The sequence below is a fragment of the Fundulus heteroclitus genome, chromosome 23 (genome assembly GCF_011125445.2).
Source record: "Fundulus heteroclitus isolate FHET01 chromosome 23, MU-UCD_Fhet_4.1, whole genome shotgun sequence".
NCBI classification, from domain to species: Eukaryota; Metazoa; Chordata; class Actinopteri; order Cyprinodontiformes; family Fundulidae; genus Fundulus; species Fundulus heteroclitus.
The window spans coordinates 6,953,942-6,971,276 of NC_046383.1; the positions used below are offsets into that span (position 1 = coordinate 6,953,942).

At 39.8% G+C, this 17,335-nt stretch overlaps 1 protein-coding gene across 2 annotated transcripts in view; it reads left to right on the plus strand.

Annotated features, from left to right (window-relative positions):
* dlg3 (discs, large homolog 3 (Drosophila)) overlaps positions 1 to 17,335 on the plus strand; it is a 163,183-nt gene that overhangs the window by 17,182 nt on the left and 128,666 nt on the right. For both annotated transcript variants that reach the window (XM_036127251.1, XM_036127252.1), the window contains exon 4: positions 2,511 to 2,621. In XM_036127251.1, coding sequence (XP_035983144.1) covers positions 2,511 to 2,621 — 111 coding nt within the window. The remainder of the gene's footprint in view (positions 1 to 2,510; positions 2,622 to 17,335) is intronic.

The window sequence follows — 17,335 nt, forward strand, 5'->3', positions numbered from 1 at the left end:
AACCTTCTAATTCTTTATTTCGATTTTTAGCAGCTGCTTTTGTTCAATCTGACTACTAAATTTTTATCCGTTCGGCATCTTCTCAAAAAGATGTATTTTAATAATAATATGATAGTTTTTGGGAATTTGGTTTTATTATTGAGCTGTTCCCCAGTGTTTTGTCATACTTTTGGGCCAATAAGCAGCCGTTGTTCAGGAATAACTGGATTAGTTAAGCATGAACTGCTACTTCCTGGTGCTCCATGTGTTCAGAGGATGTCCGTGGCCAGTGTGAGCAGCCAAACCCTAAATTATGACCACAGTCTGAACTTAATTCAGCTCCCCTCAGTACCCCTGTGATCCACCCTGTTGACTTTCTAATTCAGCGCCACGCGGCCCCTGGTCTGTCCTCTTTTGGATACCAGCTGGTTGTGGGGCACATGGAGGGATGACTGGGTCCTGTTGGGAAGTTTGAGCAGGGGAAAGAGGACTACTTAATGTTCATCCCCTGAAGTGCTCATCGGTATTCAAACCATGCTGTCACCTGAGCGGAGGATGGGTGGGAAACTAAATGAGTCTGCAAATTCAATGATTTGGTGCAGAGTAGCAGGTGAGAGAGGAGGGAAGCCCTTGTTTGGATGAAGAATGGAAAAACTTGTTAGAGCAGACTCTTTTAGAAGCCTTTTTTGGTAATATTTTATAGATTAAATAATAATAATAATAAAAAAAAACTGACTGAACTCACTTCAGGTACGCCTGTAGTCTTTTATATGCATCTCTGTGAATGTCAGTGCAAAGGCCAGACCCGTAGCTGCTTCTGTTACCGTGGGCAGGAAGATGGGAGGGAGGGGCAGCTCTGGCTTTGCTGCTTTCACTTGACCTGCCTGTCACCTCTGCCATGAGGAAACGAAGCTGACAAAGCAAAAAAAAAGCACAGAGCATCTCTGACATAACACGGGGTCTGTTCGAGTAATATTGCCTTAAATTTGTAGTACATGTTGAGAAAAGGCTGCAGACATGACAGACATTCACATTAGTATTCCTTTCTTGTTTGTACTTTGGACGTACTGCTGCCTGCATGCTCATGGCTAAGGGCTGTTTCTGTATAAACACTTTTCTTTTTGACTTGAGAATGAGAGTAGATGTTGTTTCACTCTGGAGCTATAGAGTGATTTATACAGAGCTTTTTATTTTATATTTTTATGCAACTTGCTACTAGTGATGACTTGCTCTAAAGGCTGCCATCTGGTGTCATTGACTGGACTCTGTGGTCTAAGTCGCAGCGTTGGTGGGCAGAAATTTCAGGTACGAACGACTCTTTAACCATACAGGCTTCTTCGGTCACCATGAAACTCAACATACTGTATTTGCTGCTGTGTTGTGTTGGCTGAGGTGAATTTGTCCTAAAAGATGAGACTTAAACCAATGAAACAGTTTTACGTCTGAGCTCCGCCAGAAGCTTTGCAAACCAGCGTGTGTTAACAAGTATTATAAAAGTCTAATTATCTTTTTCTTGTTACATCCCAGGAGGTGCACTCATTATGCTACTGCACCACAAGACAGGCAGGTCATCCTTCACAGAGCTACTTTAAAACTTTTGTTTAAAAAAATAAATATTTGTTTGAAGTGTAAAATAACACCAGCGTGCAACGTGAAGTTTAATGCAGCTTAGCTACAAGTTAAATTACTTGTAAAGCAATATATTAAAATACAGTAAAGCCAAATTCAAAAAGTGAAGAAAAAAAACGACATTACATAATTGTGTTCTAACTAAATAAAAGTATTTATGTACATTTTTGACTCATGACACTTTTTTTTACCTGTCATGTCATAATTTTGGCTTTATTGATAATAATCTACACAGGTAAGCTGTTGCATAAGCTGTTGCACAAGTGTTATATACTATCTTCCCTTTTTTTTTTATTGTCAAATTCACTCTCAACAATACTGTTGTAATTTTTGTACTTGTTTAGTAATTGATCCCTAAGTGTAGACTGGCAAATTCCTTTTCCTCGGGGTCAACCTTCAGCTGAACATACTTAATGAACCTTAATGAGATTGTCAAGGTATTATAATCCTGAGTAAAGCTACCATCGCTGCACTGTGTCCCCTTTACACCCTCATCTGTTTCATGTACTCATGACAGTTTTTTACAAATCTTTTTTGTATGTGCACTGCAGTAAAATTCCACTACAGCAGGTGGCAACATTGAGCTGGAAAGCTGTTTTTTTTCACTTATTTTTCAACAAAAAGAAGTTGGAGTAATTTTGCAGTAGGAATACAATCCCATCATTGTTTTGTTACACTTTCTTGGTGACAAATTGTGAGTGCAATTACATTTAAAGCAAGCATCTATGTCTGTTCTTGTGAACCTACCTGCTCTCTTTTCTTTTATGTTTTTTTTTTAGCATGATTCCATTAAGTTGTGAAACGACTACAATTGTAAACAGATATTTACATACACTCAAATCTTTCCTGCTGTTTTATGCCTTTATATATAAAAAAAAGAAACATCTCTGTGTTTGCTGCAGGACCAGGAGGACGACGGTGTGTCTCGGGTGCGAGTGACCAGCAGGAGCAGTCCTCACAAAGTGGAGCGCGTTTCTGGTGTTGTGGCGCGCTCCCTTGTCGAGATGCCGAAGGTCAGTGAAGAAAAGCTGCAAATATTCATAATAAACCTGTTGCATAAACATAAATATTTACACCGTTTATAGTTTTCTAATAATCCTCACAAAAAGCAGCTTTTACACTTGGACACCAGTAATGTGTCCAAATTTAAGGAATCACGATACAAATTAAGCACCGTTTAATTAGTCTTTCCTAAAATTTTTCCGTGTATTTTCAATAGTATATACTACCCTCAGAAATGTGGTCATGCTCGGGCACAAAAATTAAAACACCTGAGCACCAGTTGCAGTTCTCGCTGTTGTCAGGTTGTAAATTATTTAGAGAATTTTATTTAAAATCTCTTACACTTTTAAAGAAAAATAACAGACCTTTTCCCCCAAGCCGCTGTGTGAAGAACTGCCTTTTATATTTGCATGTTTGCTGACTCAGCTGAGTTCTGCGGCAGTCCCCGTTTTAAATGAGCCAGATTATGAATGTTTTTGAAAGATTTCCAAGGCCAAAATGACCAAGCTTTGAAATACTGCAAGTTAGCTGATGATAAATGCAGTTTTGGAGGCTCTTTGAGGTTTATTGGCATTTAACATTACAGCAAAAACCAAACGGCTGTGATGAAACGACACGCAGGTGCTATTGATGACCCGGCAAGTTTTCTGACACTGACATGTAAAGCTGCTGAATGAAGTCAAGCACATGTTGTGTCTCGCTACATTTTCAACTGAATAAATGTTTGTGGAAACATTTCGAGGCACGTTTGATTGATTGAAGCTGCGCCTGCATGTGCAGGCTTTGTGCAGCCTCCTATGTCTATTTTAATTCTGCCCTTTTTAATCACATTTAATTGTGCTGATGTAAACATCCAAACCAATGAAATTCCCAAAGGATCATAAATAACACATTTATTTGATAAATGCCTTTTATATGTATATCGAATAGGAATGTTACAGCCTCCAATTTTATACGTTTAAATAAAGGGTTTAAAAGACACCAATTGCTTTTCCTTTGAAGTTGCTGTCATGGCTAAAATAAGCTCCATTTACTGTTTGTTGTTTTTTTTTCCCCAGCTCAGTCTCATCATATTTGACATTCACAACATACTGAAAATCCCAGGTTTTTTATTTACAAATACCGGAATAAAAAGGGATTCATTTTATTTATTCTCGGTAAGGTGGTAAAAGTTTTTATTTACATTTTGTTGTTGTGGTATCCAATGAATACCAGTTTATTATAATCTTGCCACTTTTGATTTTTGTAGTAAAATTGGTGTTATAGATTTGCAGACTAATCAAAAAAATACTAAGAATACTAAAAAAAAAAAGAAAAAAAAAAGAGGTTGTCAGTGACAGCTCTAGTCTGTGTAAATACTAATATCATCAGCCGCCCATTGATTTAACAGCATGTTTCTGTTTTTCAATGGGGATCAACCCATTTAAAACCAACTCTTTAAAAATCTCTTATGGAAAAAGTCTTTGGGTACAAAGGCACATGCTGGTGCACTTCCTAATATTTCTAAATAAATTCTAGTAGTGCAACTAGCAGTCTTCAGAAGTCACCTAATCAGTACGTAGATTCCGCCTATTTATAATTTAATTTCAATATAAATTAAGGGTGTAACGATACACAATAATAACACTTCTGTTTTAAAGTATTTTTTGTTTCCATCAGTTGACAGAAACAAATAAAAAGTATCCAGGTTTGATTTATTTTATTTATTTATTTATTTATTTTGCAACTTTGTGGTTGTTTTGATATTTACTAAATCCAGCGAACGAGATGTACTTGAATGCACCATGAAAGCTCTGCTGCTGTTGAGTTGTCCCCTCTGGTCCGAGGAACACATTACAGAAGTACCTGTGTGTGGTCGCATCTAATTAGCTGTACAACGTTTTGCCTGGTTGACTGCTGCATGGGGATAGATTTGGGCTTCAGCTGATTTTTGTCTAATATCTGTGATATTAACATCAAAGGAGCTATAAGTAAGATATTTACTATAAAATCAACCAAAATGATAACATTCCCTATAAACAATTGGTCCTCTCCATCAACAATGTCTTAGTCACGTTTTTCTCCTTTCTAACCTAGAAGTACACTTGAGAACTGCATCAGTTCAGAGTGTAGCCCGTGTTTACTTCCTGGTTCTTCAGCCAATCATATGAGAGTTCCCATGGTTCCCAGCACAGAGCGCAGCATTTGGTATTTTATCTTGCCTAAAGAGCAGCAGCCTGTAAACATGGAAGCCAGAAAGAGAAGCAGAGCAGAAATAGAACAGAATACAACATCATATACCTGTCCTGTGTTAGTAACAATTCACAACAGCTACACACTGTTTAAAAACGGCATACTAGATTGCTGTGGTTAGCAAACTGTTGTACCAATTTGAGCCATAAGGTGTCAGTATTACTTATAGCTCCTTTTAACTTGGTTGTTTCAGGTGAGTTATTCATTTAAGTGCAGATCAAGCTACGTATACTCCTAATTGCTGTTAATAAAAAAACATAAGCTGACATAAAATGTTGGTTAGGTCCAGGTTTCTTTCACCATAGAAACCTTAATGTTCTCAAACAGCAGAGTTTAGTGATAGCTGGGAGTCCTTTCTGTTTTGTTTTATGTCACTTTTTAAAGTTGTGCTACAAAACATTACATTGGTCGCTTAGTTCGGCCCGTAAACATTCTGCATGCATTTAGGTATAAAACAGTACTGTAGTCATTCAATACACATGCATACAGACCCGACAGGACTGTACTAGACATTTACGGTACAAATATGTGTACCATTACACCGCTAGTTTAAATACATTTGTTTTATAAGCTTTTTTTGAGAAGGTTAGTGCAAAAAAAAAAAAAAAAAACTTCACCATGAAGACCAGGGAACCCAGTGCACTGTAAAAAGGTAGAGGCATGATGCTGCCTCTACATTTTTAGAAACAGTGGTTCTAAAAATGCTTGAATAAGAGGATTGAATACATATGCAATTATGTTTTTATTCACTTCACAATAATGAACTGCTTTGGCTCGAATTGTCTCAAAAAAATCCCCATACAATTTTTTTTTTTTAAAACTTCAAGGGCTGTGAACATTTTTACAAGACACTTGTGGAAGATGCTAAATCTGCAACAAATGTCTGTTTATAAGGACATTTTTATTCATAATGAGTACCATTTTAATTTTCTCATTAAATGTTTCAGATTAGCATTTGAAGTGTAGGATTTGCACTTTCCACTGACTAATTTTAACGTGTCGTTTAGATGCTTAACTGAAGGATCTCAGTTCTTCAGCTGCTGCTTTTGGCCTCAAAAGAAGCAACTTTTTGCCAGATAAACAAGATGTTTAGCCGTTTCTTCAGAGGCTGGCCAATATGCTACTCACACGAGTAATCGGATCAGTCCTTATTTTTCGTGATATGTCTCGGTAGCGGGCCATTTTCCTCGGTGCTTTTACAGGCCCTTGTGTTCACATGCGTTCCCCATTACAACACGGCCAGTGGCACATGGCAGCACAGTGGCCGCAGGCCCTTTGCTTCTCAGCTGCGCCCAGATCTAGTGCAATGAGTGGGTGGTGGGGGTGGGGTGGGGGTTGTAGGCGTGAGGATCAGGGGAGTTAAAAGAGGGGCGGGGGGGGGGGGGGTGCAGGCGGTAAGCACATGGGTTCAGTGTGCATGGATGATAATGGCTGCATAAGAATCCAGTGACGGCACAGGTTGTGTGCATGTTTGATCCTCCCACTGTCACATTGGGGGAGGGAGGTGAGGCATGGGGAACAGAGGAGAGAGAAAGGAAGAGAGACAAGGAGGTGGCGGGGGGGAAGGTTTGGGGGGGGGTGTAGAGAGAAAGATGTGGTGGGGGAGGCTGGAGAGGGATAGCAAGGCGCTTGAGAGGCGAGGGCCGGTGCAGTGCGGAGCTGGAACGGACACCCAGAGCTCAGCCTCCCCCCAGTTACCATGGAAACCACATTCCTCCCCCGCTCGCATCCCTACAGACTGCTCTGCCTCTCTATCTCTCTCCTCGCTTCTCTGTTTTTCATGCTGTCTTTTTTATTCCTCTTTTAATTCGTGTCTAGGTTTTTTTCTTTTCTTTTTTTTTCTTCTTCTTCTTCTTCTTCCTCTCTCTTTCTTCTCTTCCTCCGCTGCTTTCACGCCACGCACGCGCTTTGCACATTTGCGGCGATGCACACTCAGCAAGCACCCTGATTTCAGGTGCGTTGCACTCTTCTGTGGCGGGGTGAATGGGCAATTACAGTTTATTTAGCATTCCGCTGCACTCACAGATGCATAAGCGCTTTGTTGTTTTCTCTGCATCTCTCTATTTTTACTTCTCCTTCTGTTCAGCACCATGCTTCAGTAAAGCCCCCTCTAGTAATTGCATTTCTGCCCACACACAGGGCACCTTAGCTTCATCTCTCCTCTGCTATGGCATCTGTCCTGGACCTGCAGCACCTTCATCATATTTATTTTTTTTTCCAAATAGCCTCACCTTGCTGTCAGTTTGTAGCTAAGTCTTTTAACCACCTACTTAAATCCCTTTTCATAGCTCTTCTTCTTTCTACCTCGTTCCTTTTATACTTGCACAAAATCTGCACAAAAAAACGTTCCTCAGTGGTGCAGCTGTGATAAAATCTCACTCATTAACTGTCAGTTTTAGTTTTCTTCAGTGGGTATGTTTCCCTTTTTTATTATTCCGTCGTTTGGGGGTGCTGGGTTTGGGTTGTGTGGCGGAGCAGCTGTTTTTTGCTACCAGGGCCTAATTAATAGTGTCTTTGCCATCTTAGTCTTTTGGATTTCAGCATGACAACCCATCTTGCCATTTATGCTCCCCTCTTCCTGCATGCTTCCACATTGCAGGTGTGATGCATTGAACATAAACCTGCATATTTACTCTCCTTTGTTATTTGAATCAGATGTAAAACGTGTTTCTTCATCCTTTCCCGCAATAATTGCATGCTACAGCAGAGAAGCTTAGTATGTTTTTTTTTTTATCAAGACCCTGCCTCTTTAAGACTGCCTCACTACCGACTGTCCTTTTATGGTCCTACATCCTGTCAGGTGACAAAGGAGCAGTCACACAGCTTCTCAGAGAAATGCCTAGAAATGACTGAAAAGCTCAATGCACGGTTTGTCTAGTGGCTGGTGGTTGTAATGCTGGTTATGATTACATGAATGTGTGTGTTCCAGGAGGTCCAGGTGGGTTTATGTAATGCGGGCTGTGCAGGCTGGTGCTCAGCTGATAGTGTTGAAAGAACTGCTAGGTGTTGATACAGAGAGATGCTTCTCTGTTTAACAGAAAAACAGGATTTCCTAATTTAATGTGCCTTCTTCTTCTTTTTCCCGTAGCTTTTCAGTCGGCACATTTGTTCCAAATACAAACCAATTAATAAAGTGGACCGGTTCATAATTTCCATGTGTATAATTTTTACTTGCAAATATATTAGAAGGATTAATTTATCTGAATAGAATTAATCAGGTCTAATTTAGGCTGCATATAATTTTATATACACTTTTACCTTTTTTTTGTCATTTGTGTAAGGTTCTTTTGTTATATTTCAGTTTATTATTACATTTTTCATCATTGTTGTTGAATAATATTTTTATCTGCTACAAGTTTGCTTTACCATTAATTCTATCAATAACAACAATAATACTACTAATAATGATTTTATGCTCCTCTTCATTATAAATATTTAACATCTACTACTCGTATAATCAAGAAGAATAATCACTAATATTAAAGTGTTACGCTGACCCATCTGTGTTCATTCAATAAACAAATCTGAGTTAAACTGAACTGGATAATATTAGAGACTTTAAATATTTTAAATGATTATTAATGTAACACTTAATTACGATAATTGCTATTAATAATTATTGTTAGAATAATAATACTTATAGTAATTATTAATTTAATATTTACCTTTTAGTTCTGTGTCATGCATGCAATTACCATTTTTTTCACACACCTTTGCAAAGTTTGACTTTATAATATGATATTGTTTTGTTCTCCTTTCAAGCTTTGTTTTTATTTATCATTCATGCCACAAATTACTCTCTTACTGCCTCTTTTTTCCTAATTATACAAATCAATATAGCAGTATTGGTTATGTTTGTTTACTTCAGCACTTTGACGGCTCTAAAGTGAACCATAGAATAAGATTGGAAAAGATTAGTTGCAACATTTGCATTATCATCTGTGCCCGTATTTATATATTTACATTGTTGCTTCAAAGCTCCACCTCACAACTCTCATTGAGTTCAGAAGGGTTTGTGGCCTCATCCTGTGGCATTTGCCCGTTTCTTGCTCCTGCATACATTTGCACAAGTCTCTCCTTCTTTTTGAAGGAGATAGAGTGAAAGAATATCATTACAATGAAGTGAGTTACTGTTGCATGTAATTAAGTGTGGCTGAGCCTGCTGTGTGAGCCTCTTGGAAGGGTTGTTACAGAATGCCGCACGGCCTCGTCCCAAGATCCTGTTCTGCTTGATAAGAATGCTACACTGATGTCAAGTCTAAAGCTATAATGCAGCGAAGGTGCACCGTGTTCAAGTATACGCACCAAAACCATGCAAGCCTACATTGAAACACACTCTCTACCCCCACTACGACACGCCCAGCTCTGTTCGCCATCACATTGCATTAATAATGCAGACGTACAGCGCTTTAATGGCGACACCGTAACACTTTCCGTCAGCTCCCCGTAAAGACAAACCTTCACTCTCCGCGTCCGAATGTTTCCTATCCCATTTGGGATAAAACTACAAATTGATAAGCATGTAAAATGGCTCACAAGCAGTCCTATCAAATTGCTGAAAATATAACTGCCACAGTAACATGAAAGCCATATAGGCTCTCCTTCTCTCCTTTTTCCCTTCACACGTTCACACTCTCAATCTCCTCCTCCACCCACTCAAAAGCCAAAGCGTGTAATCTCATTGGTTTGGTACACGTGTGTTGATGTCATCATTGTGAACATGAAATAATTGCCCTATGGGTCCTAAACAAGGCTCCAGGAGGGCAGATTTCTCCCACTGTGCTTATTTTGACCAAGCCTGGCAAAAGAGCAGTGAAATAATTCAACAACCCGGAGTGAAAAAAGGCAAAAAGAAGAAGGATGTTAGTCTGCTGGGGCAGCAGCTTATCTACAGCTAAGAGGAAGCGGCTAGATAAGCTCATCAGGAAGGCCAGCTCTGTCCCAGGATGCCCCTTTGACCCAGTACAGGTGGTGGAGACAGAAGGACTCAAAAAGAAAAACAACATCACCCTTGGACGGCGTCTCCTTCCTGATGCATGAAGTGTTGCAGAGCTGGAGAGCTCCTTCAGTGACAGACTGCTGCATCCTAAATGCACAAAGCAGCGCCATCACAGATCTTTCCTCCCAGCAGCTGTTAGCCTTTATAACCATCGACGCTTCCAACAAATTTAATAAGTGTTTACATCAACGCTGTTAATTGTAGCTATTCAAAAAAAAAATAGTTTTTTGTGCTCAAATGTAACTTTCAGATGCACATTCCGTTAAACCCGACTATGCTATTTTTAATAACACAGTATTTTGTTTCTTATGCTGTAAATTTGCCCTCACTGTTATTCTTAATTTCTGTTTGTAGATCCTTTTTATGTGAATATGCATGCTTCAACACCCCCGAGCGACAATAACGGTTATTTCGACTCTTATTCTAGAAGTAACACTGTGCATATCTGACGCTCATACGTCTTCTTGTGAGATTATTTACAGACGTGTGCTGTGGCACAGAGCCTGAGGACGGCCACTGATGGCACAGCCGTTAAGTCTGCAGCTGAACTAGCGATGACCGTGTAGGTGGCCAGTGATCGGTCGGAGGGACAGGGGTTCTCATTGTAAGTTGGATTTTGGCTGCACTGGCCTGATGAAAAACATGGATTAGACTCCCTTTTGATGGATTACAGTCTGGGGTCGTCATTGACTGATTGCGGATTAGGACTCCCGTGGTCTTTCTCATGTATATGTTAAGAAAATAAACACGTGATGCTTTTTTTTTTTTTTTTTTTTGCTTTTGATTGTGGCGTACATCACGAAGAAGTGCCTTCTCACCCAAAGCGAGCAGTAGCGCCGCGTCGGTGTCATTGCCCCTTTAAGAGCAGCCAGTGAAGCGCTCAGTCCTGTTGGTGCTGCTGCTGCTGATGGCAACGCTGCGAGTTGATTGGCTGTGGCTGTCAGGAGTGAGCTGCTAGAGGGATGCTGCTACGTATCCCCCCCCCCTCTCCGCCCCACCCCTCCTCCCTAGCTGCTGCTCCCCTCTCTCTTTCTCTCTCACCAACCTCCCTCTTGCTTGCTCGCATCCCTCTGAATAATCCACATCTAGGGCAAGCTGACTGAGAGGCGATCCAGCGCTCAGCTCCTCTCTGCGGGCTGGGAAAAGAGACAGAGAGCGACAGGCAACGATTTTCAACGCAGGAGGGGAAAAAAAAACGTGAGATTTTTTTGACACATCAAGAAGATACAGAATCAACAACGGAAGTTTTTCATTTGCGGATATCATTTATTTATACATATTGTTTATATATCTCTATATATATTTGTACACACGCATATAGATATTTATATATATAAATATACATTTATCCTTGTACATATCTGTATTTGTGCTCGTCTGTTTATATTAATATTTTTATATGTATTTGTGTGTGTAAATATATATGATATATAAACAAAAGAATCTATATATCTATGAATTTATATGCGTATCACTGTGAACCGAGAGAATCAAGAAGAAATTTCTATCATCAGGGCTGGTCTCTGATTGCGTGGTGGCATACAATATCTTAAATATTTCCTTTGATCTTCTACGTCAAGAGGACAAAGACTACGTGCCCATTTTGTATTTTTGTTTTCCTGTTGCTGCTTCCCATCCGTCTCAGTTTCAGCTTTTTTTTTTTTTTTTTTCCTTTCTCTCTCTACATCCACGAGGAATAAAGCAGAGAGCAGCCGGATTTGACCAAAAAGAGAGAAACTAAAAACACGAAAAAAAAGGGGAAAAAAACCTGTACAAATTCCTGTGATCGGTGTTATTTCCTTCGGCGTTAGCGATCGCAGCGTGCCGCGCGAGATCCGAGGAGGCGGCAGAGACCGAGTGCCACGCCGCTCATCCCAGCGTCAGCCCAACCAGCACAGCCAGCATGCACAAACACCACCACTGCTGCAAGTGCCCAGAATGTTATGAGGTGACCCGTATGGCTGCTCTGCGCAGGATGGATGCCCCGGCGTACGGGGGAGACTGGCAGGCCGAGCCCTATGGATACCCACCTGGGTATGGGGGAGGCCAGACCTTGCCCCCTCCAGCCTCAGGAGGGGGTGGAAGCATGGGAGGAGGAGGAGGAGGAGGCGGCGGTGGAGGTGGTGGAGGAGGAGGAGGTGGCACTTTGGGGAGAAGTAAGGGCAAGATTATGTCTGGTGGAGGCCCTGGAGGCCCCAACCCAAAGGGCCAGTCCAAAGGTGGCCCCAAAGTAAACGGCAACAACTCCAGTGGACAAGGAGGATGGTGGCCTGAGTGCACCTGCACCAACCGGGAGTGGTATGACCAGGTAAACCTTCTTCCTCACTCTGTTAGGGTCTGATAGCGATCGCATAAGTGGTCGTAGTAAAGACAAATACATTTGAGCTAATTTCAGCGACTTCCACTAATTAAAGATGGTTCTGATTTAGTATTCATCTCAAGACCCCCCCCCCCCCCCCTTTTTTTTCCTGTTTATTGGCTATAGTTCTTCTGTTGGAACAGGATAAATCTGGTTTCAGTGCACGTACATGGAGATGATCTGCATGTTTGGGACTAATGCAGATGACTAATGCCTATAGATTTAACACACCTACTGTGTGTCGTCAAAGGCTTACACTGATGCGGATGCCACAGGCCATGTAGTCGTTTTGATGCTTTCAGATTTAGGTTTCACATCAGCAACTCTGAAATCAGCGTCTGGCTTTCAAAATTAGATGAAAGAAAAATAGATTTGTTACTAATCGGTTAAGTAAGGGATAAAGTCTCATTAGGAAATTGATAATGAAATCGATGCTAGATACCAGTGTCACATCCATTAGGCAAGGCCTTTTATGATTAAAATAACCCCAGCAGGATGAGATTGTCTTCTAACAAACGAGACCAACCTGCTTTTAAACGTTGCATTTCTTACATGGTGCTCTGAATGAATGAAACTACCTTTTTTTTTTTTTTTTTTTTTTCCCACATTGGCCTCCATTTTGTTTCTATTACTGCCATTTATTTACACGTGTGCATATAAATGATGATTAAGAGAAGGTCAAGACAGCTTCAGAAGCTCAGCCTTTAATTAATCAAGGTGCACGTATGTGAATATGAGAGTGATCTTCGGGTGGGGGGAAGGGCAGCTTGGCGAGCGTGAGATTCAAGAAATGGCTTTCACTGTGCATGAGTATGTGTTTATGCAGGCTTGCATTTGTGGCCAGTAAAGCCTTCTGGATTGTTTGCATTACTGCTTCTGTGTGTCCGATTGCGGTTTTGTGAGGAAAAATTTGGAATATGGAAAGCATAAAGAAAATGGAGTCCTCATATGAGCCGCAACCTTGCTGATATTAGCAGATTACAGCTGATGAGGAGGGATTTCAGCTTTAGGGCCCTGAAATAAAATGGTGTGTGTGTTTTTTGTTGTTGTTGTTGTTGTTTTTTTTGTGTTTTTAGGTTGCGTTACATTCCATTCCAGCTTCATCCAGACCAGTCAGGCATTTTCCATGTTTCACACGTTTGAAAGCTTGCAGCAAATGTGATTATGTAAGCAATTATTGCTTACATGGAGAATTTAGTGTCCATTAGTGGACTTCATGACTTACACGCAAAACATTCACGCAGTATTAAATTTGCGTAGTTTAAATTGGCTTTGACTCGATTAAATACGTCTTTAAAGCTGCATTACTCGTTTAGGGATTTTGAGTTAGCTGAAAATGCATCACTGAGGAAAACACCTCTGCACAGCATCTTAGCATCCCTCTGTGATGTGGATTATTACCCCCGTATACAAATTGTTTAACGTGCCGTTTGTGCCTTCAGTGCAACAGCAGCTATAATTTTAACAGTGACGTTAGGAGGCTGAATTTCAGATGAGCAGTTTGGGATACGTTGCAGGGTTCAGTGGGGTAAAAATGTGAACGTTTGAAAAAGAGAGAAATAAGCCAATAAAGGCAGGCGGCAGCCCTGGGGGGGGGGGGGGGGTGGGTGAGGTGGGGGTGGTGGTGGTTATGTAAGAGGAGTCAGTTGGTGGGGTTGTCAGAGAGAGGAGCTGGAGAGACACTGACACTATGGGAAAACATCTGTCCCTCCGTCTTCTAAAACATTCATGTAAATGGCCAGTTTGTGCCCCTACTCCCTTCTGCATCCAGCATGACATAGCTGGAAACACACATCCACCGTCCCTCCCTCCACCCTACCATCTCTCCTGCGTCACCGTTGCTCATCCTTATTGAGAAATGTGAATCTGGCTCTCCCCCCTCCACCTATCCATAGCTGAAGAGCACGACAGTTTTGACATACGCCCAGTTGTACAAGAATATTATCAACATTATTATTGAATTATTATCGAAATTAGCGCAGGCTATAATTTAGCATATTTACCTTATGTTCGTTAATATACATTGTCCCTTTATAGATAAATAAATACAAATACAAAAAGTTATCAACTGGTGTTTTAAATACCCCAATGTATTTTATAGGGAATATATTTCTTATAAGGCAACGGGCATGAAATTCACACCATATGTCATCGAACAAACCAAGCAATAGTCGGACATAAAAAGAAAAATAATGTAAGTACCTAAATTGACTATATTAAAGTTATAAAATGAAATAACACAGGATATAATAGTTAATTACCTGAAGAAAATGAACTGCAACAGGGCATAAAAAGCCAAGAAATTAGCTAAAATATCCTAATCGATTGCCTATAAAAGGTTTCTTAATTAATAGCACAACTTTGTTGTTGCTAAACCATTGGTTACTGGTGTATTTCTAAACAATTGTTATTTTTCAGTGATCATAATACAGGCAAAAAAAGAACATAATTTTACCATAAACCTACCACGATCAGGTGTTTCTTGAAAGATTTCTTGTAACATCTTTTACGTGTTTATGTATGCTCTACATATCTGTTCAGCACTGTTTTTAAAGGGCTTATAAATAAAGTGAGCTTGGCATTTCTGAGACAGGAGTCATAAAAATAATCAAAAGTGTCGCCCAAGAATCGAGAAAAAGAGCTTTAGAAAGACGTGAAATTAATACATGCAGTTTTTCACTATAAACCAAAGGCAATGCATGCAAACGCAAAGGCTTCCATGAACACTCGGTGCACAGGCCTCCCCTGCCGAAGAAAAACCTCCATTTAAAGTTTATTGCTGAACAATTAAACCAGCTACTGAAATAAAGGGAGAACATAGTGGGGTTGGATGGGACCAAAATCAAAACACCATGATTTTGGAAGAGGAATAGTGTGTATAATCCTAAAAACACGCTCCCAACCAGGAGGTTAGGAGGTAGGAAGGTCATGGTGAGGGGCTGTTTGTCAGCCTATGATACTGGCAGACTTATAACTGAAGTATGAACGTAGATATGAACGTAGATATGAACGGAGGCATTCTCGATACAAATGTGAAGACGCTAGGCTTGTCCAGTTAATCACCTTGACTTGAATCCCACTGAAAATCAGTTAAAGGAAATGGAAATCACATTTTAGCAATGCATGGCACTAAGTTCTCCAGACACGAGGCGTTTTAATGTTGTCATTACAAAAATACTTTTCTACCTAATGTTATATACATTTTAGCTCGCAATTTTTTTTATACAGTAATTGGTTTCACCCTTATAATAATTTATTTTACCCTTATTCATTTGTTTGCTTGTATCTGTGCATAACCTAATTTGTTACCCACGTCTGGTGAGGTTCATGTTACTAGGCTTAATAGAAATATGGCGTATTTACAGAGAAAAACATTGATATCCAGTACTAATTTCATACACACGTGAGAAAATCATTACACTTGTACATCCTGGCACAAGATGATGCCTTACTCATTTTTTTCCCCCCCGTCATCTATTTACAAATCATTGTACTGCTTTTGTCAAGAGCTTGCTAGGTTAATTATGGCTGATTTCAGCTGGGATTGTAAGAACATTCTTTTAAAACAAGAGCTTTTTGAATTTAAATCTGAGGAAAGTGGAGACCTCAGTCCACTGGGATCATCCGTTAGAAAGCTCCCTCTTTACCCCGGCGGGCTCCAATCTGTCTTTGTCTGTTCTCCAACTCTGTGGCTATGATCAGCTTGAAATATTAATTGGCGTTTACCTTATTTATTAGCATCAAGATTTAGTAAAAAGAAAAAAGCTTCGCCAGAAGCATTGTTTATTACGGGCTACGTAGTAGTGTATTAAATGAATGCACAGACACAGTGGGCGTTCCTTGCTTAACACTCCCATAGGTGATTACTACATGAAAGCCTTCCGGCCTTGATCAGATGTGTGCTTGCTCGTGTGTGCCTTCTTATATTTTTACAGTCAGATTGATTTATTGATGTCATTGGTTTGCGCATCTATCTGATGAGATTTTTGCTGGGTTGGATTTGATTTGCTTTTCCTGCAGCACCGTTCCAGAGAGTAATAACGGATGGGATTTACAAGTGCAACACGTCCAAATGTCTTGAGCCGGATCACACTCTGTGATCTTAAAAGGATCCATCTAAAACCGGGGATATTCTCGTCAGTTTAAAGATTAGGAGATTTATCTGAGAATTTCTCAGATAAATTAAAACTACTCTTATACCATGAACAGCATGATTGGTCATTTTTTTCATTGCGATTCCTCACAGTTTTTTAGTCACACTGCATCTAAAGAAGCACTTGGTATAACTCGGTTTTACTGTTTAAAACAACTTATTATTTACAAGATAATTTATTTCAGTAACTTGATTCATTAAGTAAAACATATTTGGACTAATTACACACAGACTGATGTTTTCAAGCCTTTAGTTCTTTAAATTGTGAAGATTTTCATCTTGCGGATAATGAAAGCATAACATTTAAGTTTTATATTATATCAGCCCAATACATTTTTTAATATAAATGTAGGCTCAATGAAAAGCATGTTTAATACCTGCTCTAGGTTGTTATTTTCAAAAGGCACTTTTAATCTGATAAACAACCCTCATCTGAATGCATATTCTATTTTTTTTAATATGACTGTATGTCTTTTCAATAACAGTTTCTGAAAGGCTACAAACACTTCCAAATTTAGCGTGTAACGTGACAGACGGAGGCTGGAAGTCTAAAACAGAGCGCCGGTGCTGTAATATGTTTACCTTCCTGTTATCTGCTTAATGTCATGCTCTCTCTCACAGTCTGAATGCACCACATATGCCACATGCTGTAGAAAAGATATATATATATTTTTAAATTAGTTTAGTAAATCTCTGTCGTTCATATGGAAGACCTTGATGAAGCTGAAAATAGCTCATTTTATGCCTTCCTGGAATAACAGTGACCACACTGGAACCACCTGGTAGGGCTTTGTGCGAGTTTCCGACTCGCCTGTCACCGGTCAGAGGCGATCAAGTCTAAAATCACCCAGTTGTGGACATCAGCCAATTTCTCACTGCATCTATTAAAATAATTTATTTTTTTCTTTGTTTTTTTTGGTCATTTATTTATTTTTTTGTCTAAAATCTAGTGCAGCATTTACAACAGTAACTAATTAAATAA